The sequence below is a fragment of the Zophobas morio genome, unplaced genomic scaffold (assembly GCF_036711695.1).
Source record: "Zophobas morio isolate AGI-343-1 ecotype UQ-CSIRO unplaced genomic scaffold, CSIRO_AGI_Zmor_V1 ptg000021l, whole genome shotgun sequence".
Classification (NCBI taxonomy): domain Eukaryota; kingdom Metazoa; phylum Arthropoda; class Insecta; order Coleoptera; family Tenebrionidae; genus Zophobas; species Zophobas morio.
This window is the reverse complement of record NW_026972126.1, coordinates 25,861,144-25,876,485: the sequence shown is the minus strand read 5'-3', so window position 1 is coordinate 25,876,485 and position 15,342 is coordinate 25,861,144. Positions and strand designations below refer to the sequence as shown.

The following is a 15,342-nucleotide window of genomic DNA, read 5'->3' as shown; positions in this document are numbered from 1 at the left end:
TCAAAAAATTTAAAAATTCGGAAATTTGAAGAATTAAAATATAGAATTGGAAACTCGAGAAACGAAAAATCTAGAAATTTAAAAATTAAAATATGGAAAAGTTGAAAAATTGAGAAATTGGAATATAAGACAATCGAAAAATTGAAAAATCGAAAGTATAGAAAACGAAAAACTGAAAATCCAAAAATAAAAAATCGAAAAATCTAGAAGTCGAAAAATCAAAGAATGGAAGTATTGAAAAATATCAAAACTGAAAGAAATATCCAAAAATTGAGAAATCGAAAAACCAATAAGGCGAAGTCGAAAAATCGAAGAATTGAAGAACTGAAAAATCGAAACTTTGTGAAGTGGGAAAATCAAAAATAGATTAATTGAGAAATCAGAAAACTGAAAATTTAACGTAAAAATTTGAAAAATTGAAAAATTTAAATACTGAAAAACTGAAAAATTAAAATATCGCAAAATTGAAGAATCGAGAAATCCAATTCAATTTAAAAAATTGAAAAATTAAAATTGAGAAATCGAAAAACTGAAAAATCACAAAATTGAACGAAAAATTATGAAATTAAAAAATTGAGAAACAGAAAAGTCAAAAAAGCAGAGTCGAAAGATCGCAAACTTAAAAAATCGAAAAATTGAAAAATCAAAAACCTGAATAATCTTCAGGTATAGTAAAATAAAAATAGGCGTCAAATTGATTTAAATACAATCCTTTCGTATCACGTTACAACGCGTTGCTTCATATTTTTTATGTCAAGTATATTTTCATATTTTGTACATATATGTTTATACACATTACTGTTTACGGAACAATGTTAATTATGGATTTATGGATAACTCCTCGTATAAGAGCAGAGTGAAGGGTGTTTGCCTTTGCTAATGTTTGATGGCGCCATCTGATGTAGAGTAAAATAAATCTAATACGTTGGCTCACTGTAGTGAAAATGCGCGTTGACGAAAAATTTGTCCCACGCCCCCTGGATTCCTTGTCCTAAAGCTCACTATTTAGGCGACGTAAAATTTGTATTAGGTTGTCCAACTATAATATACTTAAAGAATGTTATTATTATTACTATTATTATTATTATTATTATTATTATTTTTTGTTTAGCGCATCCATGAACCAGAACGTCAGCGTGTTCATGTTTAATGGGTGTTTCCTGAACACCATTCGCTTCTACGAGGGCTTCATGGGCCACCGCATCGGGAACGTCACCTGCTTGAACTACCACCCGCTGAAGGTGGCGCTGGCGACGGGAACGTCCGACTGTTCCGTCAGCGTCTACTGCTTGGAGAGCAAGAGGTGACGCGATTCTCAGCCCTAGGCTTCGATATGGAGCTTCCTGGGCTACTACTATTAGCTAGTGAAATTTTCGTTGCTTTTTCGAGCTATTGTACATATTTACGTTAGTCACATTTTATCGTGTATATATAAATTTTAATTGAGGACGCTTTAGCATCATGTAGCTATTACCCGGTTTAATAGTACAGTACAGGGAATTTTGTTGTTAGTTCTTTAAGACTGATTGTTATTTTTTTATGGAACTTGACATCTTTTTATTTTCGTAGATAAGGGGTGAGAGAGGTAGGCCTAGGGGGGTATTCATACGTAGGAGCGTTGTTGAGTAATTTTAAGGCGCGCGATTTGGTTCCGATTGTGATAACTTCAATGCAGCACATAGCTGAGCCTTCGAAACAATTTTTGGTTTTAAACCCTCGAGGAGTACGCTTAGTCGAGCACAGCACACGTACATGCACAAAACGAGACTGTCGAGGGCTTAAGCCGTCTCTACTTAGAATTGAAGGTTCCTTTTTTTGTATAAAGTCGTTCATTTGTGGCCAATAAGTCTTTATTTTATTTAAACTTATGTTACGAATAATAAATATATCACAATTTAAACATTATCGTAGTAAGACAGTTTTCTTTCCTGTGGGGGCGGGGCGATCAAGGGGGCCTCGGATTCGGTCAGATTGAGGTCTTCGACGCTCTTCTGGCAAATCCTCAAGTTGTGAAAGTCAATCGTGGCTCTCAGTATCCTGAAGATGTCAGGCCGGACGTTGAGGAGCGACACCACTTGACCCTTTTTGTGGAAGGTTTTGACAAGGTGGTCGATAGTCTGAAAAAAGTAGTGTAGATGGCGCCACACAGCATTAATCAAAGGCAACTAAGATCTGCCTAGAAATTTTTATTGTTTAGGTTGTGGTGTCCCAATTGAAATTCAAATTTCGCCGCGAAACCGCAATGAACAATTTGAAGTAAATTAAGAAAATCGTTAAACATATATTCAAACTAATTAATTATTAATTGTTTTCTAAGTTTAATAATTTAATTTAATAATATTTTTGCGACTTGATTTAAACATTTATTCTCGAAAAATTTGCAATTTGTGTGTTTTTGTTGTTTTTGAACAAATTAAATTGCGAAAGGTTAGAGAATTTACAAGTTTTTATAAATATTATAAAGACAAACAACTGTTATTTAATAAATAATATTACAGACGTTATAAAGCGTGTTAAAAAATAATTTTCATCTATTTAGAAATGCTGCCACAGCGAAGTGGGCACTGACTTTTGCCGCCTTGTTAAAATGTTATTATGATTAAACTGTCAAATGACGTCACATGTTTAGTTTATGTCATGGAAAAAGGTAAGTGGTGAATTTAGATAGTATTTTAATATATTTCTTTAACTTTTTCTAAAACCTTCCCATAATTTTATTCTTTGGTTATTAATTCCAAGGACACACAGTCGGTACAAGTGCGGACAATTTAAAATTTGTTTAGGAAACATTAAAATATGTAGATGTAATTTTAACATTTTCCCTGTTTTATTTGGTTCTTATTAGATCTCAGGGTTTTATTTTTTTACTCAGAATCACTTTTCATCCAGATTTTTGGAAAAAAAATCAAAATTATAAAACATTTTGCAATTTAATTTTGAATCTGCCAAACTGAATGCTCTGAAATGTTACAGATGTTTTAAAATTTTGGGCAGCATAATAAACTTTTAATCAAAATATATTTGCTTATCCCATCCAAAAAATTGATGACGTCAGCTCAAAATTTTGCCGGATAAATCCTATAATGAATGCGTGAATTTATTTTATTGATTTAATTAGGAACTGAAAAACCGAATCCTTTGAAATCTTGGAGATGTTTTAAAGTCATCATAAGCATTGTAAATTTTTGAATATTCCTATTTTAAATGTGCAAAATATGATGAGTCTATACTTGTGATTTATTTTTAATATATAATAAATATTTTTTTAAATTTGCGTGTACAGAGTGTCTCATAAAAATGATTGACTGAATTGTTAAAAAATAAATATCCAATCAGATTTAGGAATTTAACTCGTTTTTATGGAAATACGCAATTTAACACCGTTTAAATTTAACAAGTTTTTACAAGGTAATAAGCTTAATAGGGGCAAATCAGTCTTAGCAAGTGCTAGCCCCGCCCACCCGCCCCTATTTTCTCAGAGAATATGTCATTTGCCAAAGCAAAGCTTATTGTAGCAAGTAGTACCCTCTGAGAAAATAAAGGGCGGGTGGGCGGGGCTAGTGTTTGCTAACATAAGTCTTATTTTGGCAAATGAGATTCCTCTAAGAAAAGAGAGGGTGGGTGGGCGGGGCTAGTACCTGCTAAGATAAGGCTGATTTTGACAAATGAGATCCCTCTAAGAATCTAGAGGGTGAGTAGCCGGGGCTAGTACTTGGTAAGATAAGACTGATTTTGATAAATGAGATCCCTCGAAGAAAAGAGAGGGTGGGTGGGCGGGGCTAGGACTTCCTATGGTAAGAATGATTTTGGCAAATGACATTCTCTAAGAAAAGAGAGGGTGGGTGGGCGGGGTTAGTACCTGCTATGATAAGGCTGATTTTGGCAAATGAGATCCCCTAAGAATCTAGAGGGTGGGTGGGCGGAGCTAGTACTTGCTAAGATAAGAGTGATTTTGGCAAATGACATACCCCCATGAGTTTTTACTTGGGATTTATCAGTGAATTAATATTTTTTAGATTTGCTTATACAGATTCTTTATACTTTTCGACCAATTTTTTAAAAATGTGAAATCTTCACGGTGGTCCCAATTCTCTATTTTAAAACTGTAAAATCTTCTCGGGGATCCCAATTGTCTTTTTTTAAATGTGAAACCTTCTCGGGAGTCCCGACTGTCTTTTCTAAAAATGTAAAACCTTCTCGGGAGTTCCAAATGTCATTTTTTTAACGTGAAACCTTCTCGGGGGTCACAACTATCTTTTTTAAAAATGTAAAACCTTCTCGGGGGTCCCACCTGTCTTTTTTAAAAATGTAAAACCTTCCCGGGGGCCCCAAATGTTTTTTTTTTTAATGAAAAACCTTCTCGGGGGTCCTAACTGTCTTTTTTTTAATGTGAAACCTTCTCGGGGGTCCCAACGGTCTTTTTCAAAAATGTAAAACCTTCTCGGGGCTAACAACTGTCTTTTTTAAAAATCTAAAACCTTCTCGGGGGTCCCAACTGTCTTTTTTTTAATGTAAAACATTCTCGGGGGTCCCAACTGTCTTTTGTAAAAATGTAAAACCTTCTCGGGGGTCCCAACTGTCTTTTTTAAAAATGTAAAACCTTCTCGGGGGTCCCAACTGTATTTTTCAAAAATGTGAAACCTCGGGGGTCCCAACTGTCTTTTTCAATAATGTAAAACCTTCTCGGGGGTCCCAACTTTTTTTTTTAAATGTAAAACCTTCTCGGGGGTCCCAAATGTTTTTTTTTAATGTAAAACCTTCTCGGGGGTCCCAATGGTGTTTTTCAAAAATGTAAAACCTTCTCGGGGGTCCCAACTGTCTTTTTTTTAATGTGAAACCTTCTCGGGGGTCCCAACGGTCTTTTTCAAAAATGTAAAACCTTCTCGGGGTCCCAACTGTCTTTTGTAAAAATGTAAGACCTTCTCGGGGGTCACAATTGTCTTTTTTAAAAATGTAAAACCTTCTTGGAGGTCCCAACTCTCTTTTTTTTAATGTGAAACCTTCTCGGGGGTCCCGACTGTCTTTTTTAAAAGTGTAAAACCTTCCCGGGGGCCCCAAATATATTTTTTTTAATGTAAAACGTTCTCGGAGGTCCCAACGGTGTTTTTCAAAAATGTAAAACCTTCTCGGAGGTCACAACCGTCTTTTTTAAAAATGTAAAACCTTCTCGGGGGTCCCAACTGTCTTTTTTTTTAATGTGAAACCTTCTCGGGGGTCCCAACGGTCTTTTTCAAAAATGTAAAACCTTCTCGGGGTCCCAACTGTCTTTTGTAAAAATGTAAGACCTTCTCGGGGGTCACAATTGTCTTTTTTAAAAATGTAAAACCTTCTTGGAGGTCCCAACTCTCTTTTTTTTAATGTGAAAACTTCTCGGGGGTCCCGACTGTCTTTTTTAAAAGTGTAAAACCTTCCCGGGGGCCCCAAATATATTTTTTTTAATGTAAAACGTTCTCGGAGGTCCCAACGGTGTTTTTCAAAAATGTAAAACCTTCTCGGGGGTCCCAACTGTCTTTTTTAAAAATGTAAAACCTTCTCAGGGGTCCCAACTGTCTTTTGTAAAAATGTAAAACCTTCTCGGGGGTCCCAACTGTCTTTTGTAAAAATGTAAAACCTTCTCGGGGGTCCCAACTGCCTTTTGTAAAAATGTAAAACCTTCTCGGGGGTCCCAACTGTCTTTTTTTTTTATGTGAAACCTTCTCGGTGGTCCCAACGGTGTTTTTCAAAAATGTAAAACCTTCTCGGGGGTCCCAACTGTCTTTTTTAAAAATGTAAAACCTTCCCGGGGACTCCAAATGTTTTTTTTTTAATGTAAAACCTTCTCGGGAGTCCCAACGGTGTTTTTCAAAAATGTAAAACCTTCTTGGGGGTCCCAACTGTCTTTTTTAAAAATGTAAAACTTTCTGGGGGGTCACAACCGTCTTTTTTAAAAATGTAAAACCTTCTCGGGGGTCACAATTGTCTTTTTTAAAAATGTAAAACCTTCTTGGAGGTCCCAACTCTCTTTTTTTTAATGTGAAACCTTCTCGGGGGTCCCGACTGTCTTTTTTAAAAGTGTAAAACCTTCCCGGGGGCCCCAAATATATTTTTTTTAATGTAAAACGTTCTCGGAGGTCCCAACGGTGTTTTTCAAAAATGTAAAACCTTCTCGGGGGTCCCAACTGTCTTTTTTAAAAATGTAAAACCTTCTCGGGGGTCCCAACTGTCTTCTGTAAAAATGTAAAACCTTCTCGGGGGTCCCAACTGTCTTTTGTAAAAATGTAAAACCTTCTCGGGGGTCCCAACTGTCTTTTTTTTTAATGTGAAACCTTCTCGGTGGTCCCAACGGTCTTTTTCAAAAATGTAAAACCTTCTCGGGGGTCCCAACTGTCTTTTTTAAAAATGTAAAACCTTCCCGGGGACCCCAAATGTTTTTTTTTTAATGTAAAACCTTCTCGGGAGTCCCAACGGTGTTTTTCAAAAATGTAAAACCTTCTCGGGGGTCCCAACTGTCTTTTTTAAAAATGTAAAACCTTCCCGGGGACCCCAAATGTTTTTTTTTTAATGTAAAACCTTCTCGGGAGTCCCAACGGTGTTTTTCAAAAATGTAAAACCTTCTCGGGGGTCCCAACTGTCTTTTTTAAAAATGTAAAACCTTCTGGGGGGTCACAACCGTCTTTTTTAAAAATGTAAAACCTTCTCGGGGGTCCCAACTGTCTTTTTTTTTTAATGTGAAACCTTCTCGGGGGTCCCAACGGTCTTTTTCAAAAATGTAAAACCTTCTCGGGGGTCCCAACTGTCTTTTGTAAAAATGTAAAACCTTCTCGGGGGTCACAATTGTCTTTTTTAAAAATGTAAAACCTTCTTGGAGGTCCCAACTCTCCTTTTTTTAATGTGAAACCTTCTCGGGGGTCCCGACTGTCTTTTTTAAAAATGTAAAACCTTCCCGGGGGCCCCAAATATATATTTTTGAATGTAAAACCTTCTCGGGGGTCCCAACGGTGTCTTTCAAAAATGTAAAACCTTCTCGGGGGTCCCAACTGTCTTTTTTAAAAATGTAAAATCTTCTCGGGGGTCACAACCGTCTTTTTTAAAAATGTAAAACCTTCTCGGGGGTCCCAACTGTCTTTTTTTTTAATGTGAAACCTTCTCGGTGGTCCCAACGGTCCTTTGTAAAAATGTAAAACCTTCTCGGGGGTCACAACTGTCTTTTCTAAAAATGTAAAACCTTCTCGGGAGTCCCAAATGTCTTTTTTTTAATGTGAAACCTTCTCGGGGATTACAACTATCTTTTTTAAAAATGTAAAATCTTCTCAGGGGCCCCAAATGTCTGTATTGAGCATGTGAAACCTTCTCAGGATTACCAACTTTCCGTTTGACCTCCTTTTTGTCTATTACACTGTCACTAGTACCTTCTATATTGTTTTGATTCCATAGAGGTTATCGCGAAAAATTAAAATTCGGCAAAAATCAAATTTTATAATTGTTCAGAAAAGTATTATTTGTTGGACTGTACTTCAGAAGCGAGGGAAGTTCAGTCGAAATAACTTCCGACCATTTTTTTAAATTTGTGATATTCAAATTATTTTCATTTTTCAAGGTTGGAGAGGATATTTTTTTAATTTAAATTGCATATAATTTTTTTACCAAAACTGAAGATACTAGATATTATGTCACGGGAATTCATATAGATCGCAGCGAAGCCAGATTTTAGTTGGCCATGTGTCAACTTACTTCGCAGGCGGCGTAGTCCACCCGGATGACATTCGAACAGTCCAAGACGATGGGGAGGTTGTTGGTGATGTTGTAAGCTTCGAGGATGGTGGTGGTGAGGTGGTCGGTGGCGGCGTAGTATAGACCAATTTCGGGTTTTATGTAAATGTATTGGTTTCCGTGGTGGTCCTAAAATCACCAATAAAACAGCGTTATGAAGACACGTGATAACTCCATCTGTTCGGTAAACGCGCTATAATCTAAGTAATATTTGTTATAATATAAAAACTCACTAGACGAATTTCCTTCAGAATTTGTGGCCTCGCCCACGCTTTAAGCAAAATCAGCAAATTCATAAGCCCTCCTGCGATAATCCCGATTTCCACGCCATAGCAAACTCCTACTATCAGTGTAGAAAGCGTCAAAACAAAATCGAATTCTAAAAAAAACCAGTAAATCCCACTTAATGCACCTGCTTGTTTACCCACTGCTACACTTCCAGAGCTTGGGAAAGATTTTGTAATCAAACATCGTCACAATCGCCGCTATCAAAACCGCCGCCAGCGTCGACCTCGGAATGTAGTAGAAATACGGGGTCAGGAAACTCAGCGCCAGCAGGATAACCGTCCCCGAGTAGACCCCCTGTAGCGGGGTGCGCACCCCGCTGCTGCTCGCCACCGCCGACCTGGTGAACGCCCCGCAGCTGGGCATCGCCTGCACGAACGCCCCGAAGACGTTACAAAGCCCCAGCGTCATCATCTCTTGCGTAGCGTCCACAATTACTCCGCTCGCTTCAAAAATAGCACCGCAAATATTTATTTAAATCAATTTTAGTTCGTGACGTGCACATCAGCAAATATTTGCGTCGACAACACACAAAGCGGGATTCCTCAAGGCCTCCTGGACTTACCGAACGACTTGGCTATGGCCACGTTGGCCAGCACGGCGGCGATGGGGAGCACGACGATGCTGGAACCCAGAGTTTGCACCATTTCGAAAAACGAGACGGTGTGGTTACCGTTCTGGGAGCTGAAGGGGGGCGGGTGCACGCTGGGCAGGCCCGAGGGGACGGCGCCGGACAGCACGAAGGGCGAGCCGTCGCCGTACTCGTGGAGGTAGAAAGCGACGAGCGAAGTCAGCAGGACGACGAGGGCGTTCTTGGAAATCGAGAGCAGCCAGAGGGTTTTCTTGACGACGGGGTTGTGGGTGCGGATGTTGGGGAGCTGCTTGAAGGCGAAGAGGAAGGCGATGCAGGCGAAGCCGAGGAGGGTGTCCGGGAGGCGGATTTCGCGGTAGCGGACGAAGATCTTGTGCCACACGTCGAAGAAGCCGTGGTTGGTGAGTTTGCGCAAGCCGAGGAGGTTCTTGAGCTGCGAGGTGACGATGGTGACGGACATGGCGGAGGTGAAGCCCGAAGTCACACACGGGGAGATGAAATCCACCAAGAACCCTATTCGTAACCCCACATTCTAAAAAATAGTTCAGTGGGTCGAACTACCTCACCTAGTTTGAGGACTCCCATGAGGAACTCCACGCAGCCGCACAGAAAGGTGAGGAGGATGACGTATTCGACGGGGAGGTCTTCGGTGTACGAGAAAGTTAGCAGCGCCATTAAGCTAGTGGGGCCGATGGAGACTTCTTTGATGGTTCCGAAGAAGACGTAGGTGAAGGAGCCGATGAAGGCGGTGTAGAGGCCGTATTGTGCCGCGAGGCCTGCCAAGTTTGCGTAGGCTATGGATTGGGGCATCATGGTGAGGCCTACTGTGAGTCCGGCTATGAAGTCTGCCACTATGTCGGATTTTGTGTACTTCGGAAGCCATTGCAGGATGCGAATCCGACGGAAGAGTTGGGTTTTTAAAGAGAATTTGTTCTTGGGTTTTTCGATGGGTTTTGACACTGAGAATTGGGTTATGAGATTTTTCTTTACACACAGTATTTTAAGTACTTTTTTGCTTAAAAATTGTTTTGTCATTTTGAGAGAGCAGTAAATTTTAAGATGGAATTTTAAATTTTTATGAACTACTTTGATATAGTTATTTTTTTATGATGTTATGGCGTACTCAGCACGAAAATAACCTCTTTGCCCTTCTTTGTTATCTTCAGACATAACTTGAACAATTTTATAGTTTTGTTTATTTCTTTGTAAATTTTTATTAATGGATTTTTGACGCTAGTTCTCATATTTCAAATTAAATAATTAAAAATCTTTAAAACTAATAACCTTTTCACACAAAAAAATACTGAAGTTAATTAACATAAAACAGGCTTCATTTTTTCTACAATTTAATTAAATTTTTATGACAATTAGCTTATACCGTGTGTCCGGAAAATGGCGAATTAACCCTTCGGGGGTTTTAGGAGTCCCAAAAAATAATACAGAAAATGTATAAAAGTAAAATTGGCAACACTGCACGCACATAATGCGTGAATACCTGTAGCTTAATTTCTGATTTCTTAGTAAAGATGGTGACTGAAGTCCACCTTTTATTTTTTTTAGAACAATAGCCATAATAACCATTCATTAATAAATAAACCAAAAAAAAAATTTAATAAGACATTTGTAAATTATAACAAAAAACAAAACCAACAAAAGATAAAAAACTTGAAACATAACCAACCAAACGCTAGAGAAAATGTTCAAAATTTCTGCCTTGTGCATATAAGTAAGCCCATAATGTTTCCAAATTTTGATCATTTTTTGTAAAAGTAAGCTAAGTTTAGCATTTTTCTAGTTTTATGAGCAAACAGTAGCCCCACCCACCCACCCCCTCGTCATTTCAGTGACTATTCTTAATATTGTTCAGTTCTGCCTTGGCAAATTTTAATCCCGCCCACCCACCCTTTATTTTCTTGGAGGATATGTCATTTATCAAAGTCAGTCTTTTCTTATCAAGTACCAGCCCCGCCCACTCGCCCTTTATTTTTTTATAAGGTATATCATTTGCCACACTCAGTCTTATCTTAGCAAATACTAGAGAAAATTTTCAAAATTCCTGCCTTGCGCATGTAAGTAAGCGCGTGCTATTTCCAAATTTTGATAATTTTTTGTAAAATTTGGTCATCAGTACTTTTTAAGGATAAAACTGATTGTGGCAAATGACATATCCTCTAAGAAAAAAGAGGGTGGGTGGGCGGGGCAAATACCTGCTAAGATAAGACTAATTTTGGCAGATGACATATCCTCTAAGAAAAGAGAGGGTGGGTGGGCGGGGCTAGTACGTGCTAAGATAAGACTGATTTTGGCAAATGAAATATCATTTAAGAAAAGAGAGGGTGGGTGGGCGGGGCTAGTACCTGATAAGATAAAATTGATTTTGGCAGATGACACATCTTCTAAGAAAAGAGAGGGTGGGTGGGCGGGGCTAGTACCTGCTAAGATAAGACTAATTTTGGCAGATGACATATCCTCTAAGAAAAGAGAGGGTGGGTGGGCGGGGCTAGTACGTGCTAAGATAAGACTGATTTTGGCAAATGAAATTCCCTTTAAGAAAAAAGAGGGTGGGTGGGCGGGGCAAATACCTGCTAAGATAAGACTAATTTTGGCAGATGACATATCCTCTAAGAAAAGAGAGGGTGGGTGGGCGGGGCTAGTAACTGTTAAGATAAGAGTAATTTTGGCAGATGAGATATCAATAATAATAATAATAATAATAATAATAGTTTATTGTCAAACAGAACTGTTCCAATAGAGACACTAAAAAATATAAGAGAATTGATGGCTACATTAAATGTACTCTCCTTACAATTAAAAATATCTAAATTAACTGGCAGATTGTTTATATTAATTTTATTAACAACAGAGCTATTTAAACCAAAATTAGTTTTTCTAAAGGGACAAACAAATATATCGCGGTTTCTGTTATTAACTAAAGGCGCTTTGAAATTTAAAAGCAACAAAAGCTGTGGACAGTCTATTTGATTATGCAAGAGTTTAAACCCAAATCGTAGCTTAAATTTCAAAACGTGTTTCAAAAGTGCTTCCAATTCCGTTAGATTAAGTCTCTGATCATCCTCTAAGAAAAGAGAGGGTGGGTGGGCGGGGTTAGTGCCTGCTAAAATAAGGCTGATTTTGGCAAATGACATACCTTCTAAGAAAAGAGAGGGTGTTTTATCTTAACAGCTATCAGCCCCACCCACCCACCCTCTCTTTTCTTAGAAGGTATGTCATTTGCAAAATCAGCCTTATCTTAGCAGGCACTGGCCCCGCCCACCCACCCTCTCTTTTCTTAGAGGGTATGTCATCTGCCAAAATTACTCTTTTCTTAGCAAGTACTAGCGCCGCCCACCCACCCTCTCTTTTTTTAAAGGGTACGTTATTTGCCAAAATTACTCTTATCTTAGCAAGTACTAGCCCCGCCCACCCACCCTCTCTTTTCTTATAGGGTATGTTATTTGCCAAAATCACTCTTATCTTAGCAGGTACTAGCCCTGCCCACCCACCCTCTCTTTTCTTAGAAGGTATGTCATTTGCAAAATCAGCCTTATCTTAGCAGGCACTAGCCCCGCCCACCCACCCTCTCTTTTCTTAGAGGGTATGTCATCTGCCAAAATTACTCTTTTCTTAGCAAGTACTAGCGCCGCCCACCCACCCTCTCTTTTTTTAAAGGGTACGTTATTTGCCAAAATTACTCTTATCTTAGCAAGTACTAGCCCCGCCCACCCACCCTCTCTTTTCTTATAGGGTATGTTATTTGCCAAAATCACTCTTATCTTAGCAGGTACTAGCCCCGCCCACCCACCCTCTCTTTTCTTATAGGGTACGTTCTTTGCAAAAATCAGTATTATCTTAGCAGGTACTAGCCCTGCCCACCCACCCTCTCTTTTCTTAGAAGGTATGTCATTTGCAAAATCAGCCTTATCTTAGCAGGCACTAGCCCCGCCCACCCACCCTCTCTTTTCTTAGAGGGTATGTCATCTGCCAAAATTACTCTTTTCTTAGCAAGTACTAGCGCCGTCCACCCACCCTCTCTTTTTTTAAAGGGTATGTTATTTGCCAAAATCACTCTTATCTTAGCAGGTACTAGCACCGCCCACCCACCCTCTCTTTTCCTAGAGGGTATGTCATTTGCCAAAATCACACATTAGGGACTCCCAAGATTTTTTTATATTCTTAAAGAAAAAGGTACCCGAGGCCCGCGAGATTCTACATTCTTAAAAAAAGGTACTAGGAACCTCCAAGATTTTCCAAACTCTTTTAAAAACAAGATACTAAGAATCTTCAAGACCCTTCTTCAAACTCTTTTAGAAACAAGGCATAAAGGGGTTTCCAAAAAAAAGACACTAAGGGATCCCAAGACTGTTTCAAACTTTTTCAGAAACAACACACAAAGGACCCCAAAATTTTTTCCCACTCTTTAAAAAAATATACAGTGGGGCTTCCTAAGATTGTTTCAAACTCTTTTAAAAAGAAGACACCAGGGACTCTCAAGATTTTTTACATTCTTAAAGAAAAAGGTACTTGGGGCCCGCGAGATTCTACATTCTTAAAAAAAGGTACTAGGAACCTCCAAGATTTTCCAAACTCTTATAAAAACAAGATACTAAGAATCTTCAAGACCCTTCTTCAAACTCTTTTAGAAACAAGGCACAAAGGGGCTTCCAAAAAAAAGACACTAAGGGATCCCAAGACTGTTTCAAACTTTTTCAGAAACAACACACAAAGGACCCCAAAATTTTTTCCCACTCTTTAAAAAAATATACAGTGGGGCCTCCGAAAATTGTTTCAAACTCTTTTAAAAAGAAGACACCAGGAACTCCCAAGATTTTTTACATTCTTAAAGAAAAAGGTACTTGGGGCCCGCGAAATTCTACATTCTTAAAAAAAGGTACTAGGAACCTCCAAGATTTTCCAACATCATTTAAAAACAAGACACTAAGAATCTTCAAGACCCTTCTTCAAACTCTTTTAGAAACAAGGCACAAAAGGGCTTCCAAAAAAAAGACACTAAGGGATACCAAGACTGTTTCAAACTTTTTCAGAAACAACACACAAAGGACCCCAAAATTTTTTCCCACTCTTTAAAAAAATATACAATGGGGCCTCCTAAAATTGTTTCAAACTCTTTTAAAAAGAAGACAGCAGGGACTCCTAAGATGTTTTACATTCTTAAAGAAAAAGGTACTTGGGGCCCGCGAGATTCTACATTCTTAAAAAAAGGCACTAGGAGCCTGCAAGATATTTCACATTTTTTTTAAACAAGACACTAAGGAGCTTCAAGACTGCTTCAAATTCGTTTAAAAAGAAGACAGAAAGGGGCTTCCAAAAAAAAAGGACACCAAGGGTTCCCAAGACTGATTCAAACTCTTCCAAAAACAAAACACAAGGGACTCCAAAATTTGTTCACACTCTAAAAAAAAAAAACAAACAGTGGGGCCTCCTAAGATTGTTTCAAACTCTTTTAAAAAGAAGACACAAAGGGGCTTCCAAAAAAAAAAAAGACACTAGGGGCTCCCAAAACTGTTTCAAACTTTTTCAAAAACAGAACACAAGGGACCCCAAAATTTTTTTACACTCTTTGAAAAAATACAGTGGGGCCTCTTAAGATTGTTTCAAACTCTTTTAAAAAGAAGACACCAGGGACTCCCAAAATTTTTGAGACAGGTACTTGGGGGCCGCAAGATTATTCTTTCAAAAAAAAGGCATTAGGAGCCTCAAAATATTTCAAAATCTTTTAAAAACAAGACTTAAAGAGCCCCCGAGATTCTTTCTCATTTTTAAAAGACACAAAGGTTGGTTTTAAGAACAAGACAGAAAGGGACTTCCAAAAAAACCACTAAGGGCTCCAAAGAATTATTCCACATTCCTTAAAAAACACAATAGGGGTTGCACAATTTTTGATTGACGTCATTAACTTTGTGGAAGGGCTGAACAAATAAATTAAAAATAAAAATCATTGTTCTGTTATAGTGAAATTAATCTTAATAAATTGTCAACATTTCAAAATAGTTCCTGTGTAAACTCTAAAACACACAACAGATTGTAATGTAAAGTTTGTTTCCACAAATTTGATTTATTTTTACGATAATTCTGATACTTATCATTAAAAATATATAAATTTCAACACGACTGACATAGACAAATTTTACGATGTCGTCACTGGGTTTTTGGGAGGTTTGAACTGATGCAGTCTGATTAGCGATTTATCATACTACACGGTGTTGCAGGTAAATCATTTATTTAATCTCCGCAATTCTGAGAATTGTTGTTAATTTGACAATTTTATAACTTTTTGGATGATTACGCAAGTTTTTTTTAATTAAATTTTCCAAATCAATCAATCGTACGTCAATACCACAAGCAGCCAACATCCTTAATTAATATAATTAATTAATTCGAAGCAACCCCTTAGCAATATTAAAAACGAAAAAAAATTATACTTACTTTTGTGAAAGTTTTCTTTCAGCACAATCACACAACCAAATGAGCCGTAATAAAACAGACCGTGAAATTTTAAGTAAATTTAAGTAGAATTAAGTAAAGAATCAACAACAAGACGTTACAATTTATTACATCGCTTTAACCGACAAGGTTAAGACCAATATTAGTCCACTATTTGCTCAGATCTTAACTCCCGTTCTCTGGAATTTTTTTCCATGACTGAAATCTTCGAAACCTTGTCGTAAACAATAAGCCTTCTTCGGTCTCTTCACCAC

General features: G+C 37.9%; 2 protein-coding genes across 2 annotated transcripts in view; one reads left to right on the top strand and one right to left on the bottom strand.

Moving 5' to 3' along the window:
• Positions 1–1,905, top strand: part of LOC135133086 (regulatory-associated protein of mTOR) — a 44,432-nt gene extending 42,527 nt beyond the window's left edge. Inside the window, exon 13 of the mRNA XM_064061346.1 lies at positions 1,112–1,905. Within this exon, the coding sequence (XP_063917416.1) occupies positions 1,112–1,307 (196 nt within the window). The 3' untranslated portion in view covers positions 1,308–1,905. The remainder of the gene's footprint in view (positions 1–1,111) is intronic.
• LOC135133089 (sodium-independent sulfate anion transporter) lies at positions 1,833–15,338 on the bottom strand. Its single transcript, XM_064061349.1, has 7 exons — positions 15,071–15,338; positions 9,193–9,585; positions 8,600–9,139; positions 8,178–8,480; positions 7,983–8,128; positions 7,711–7,878; positions 1,833–2,117 (listed from the first exon to the last, which is right to left on the bottom strand). Coding segments are annotated over exons 1-7 (1,773 nt in total). The 5' UTR covers positions 15,072–15,338; the 3' UTR covers positions 1,833–1,895.
• Positions 15,339–15,342: the final 4 nt, after the last annotated feature.

What these genes read in the sequence shown, in the direction of transcription:
- LOC135133089 (XM_064061349.1), bottom strand. An exon ending in CATGGGAGTCCTCAAACTAG is followed by an intron (nt 9,140 to 9,192) that starts GTGAGGTAGTTC and finishes GGTTACGAATAG; the next exon opens with GGTTCTTGGTGGATTTCATC. An exon ending in CAAGCTCTGGAAGTGTAGCA is followed by an intron (nt 8,129 to 8,177) that starts GTGGGTAAACAA and finishes GGTTTTTTTTAG; the next exon opens with AATTCGATTTTGTTTTGACG.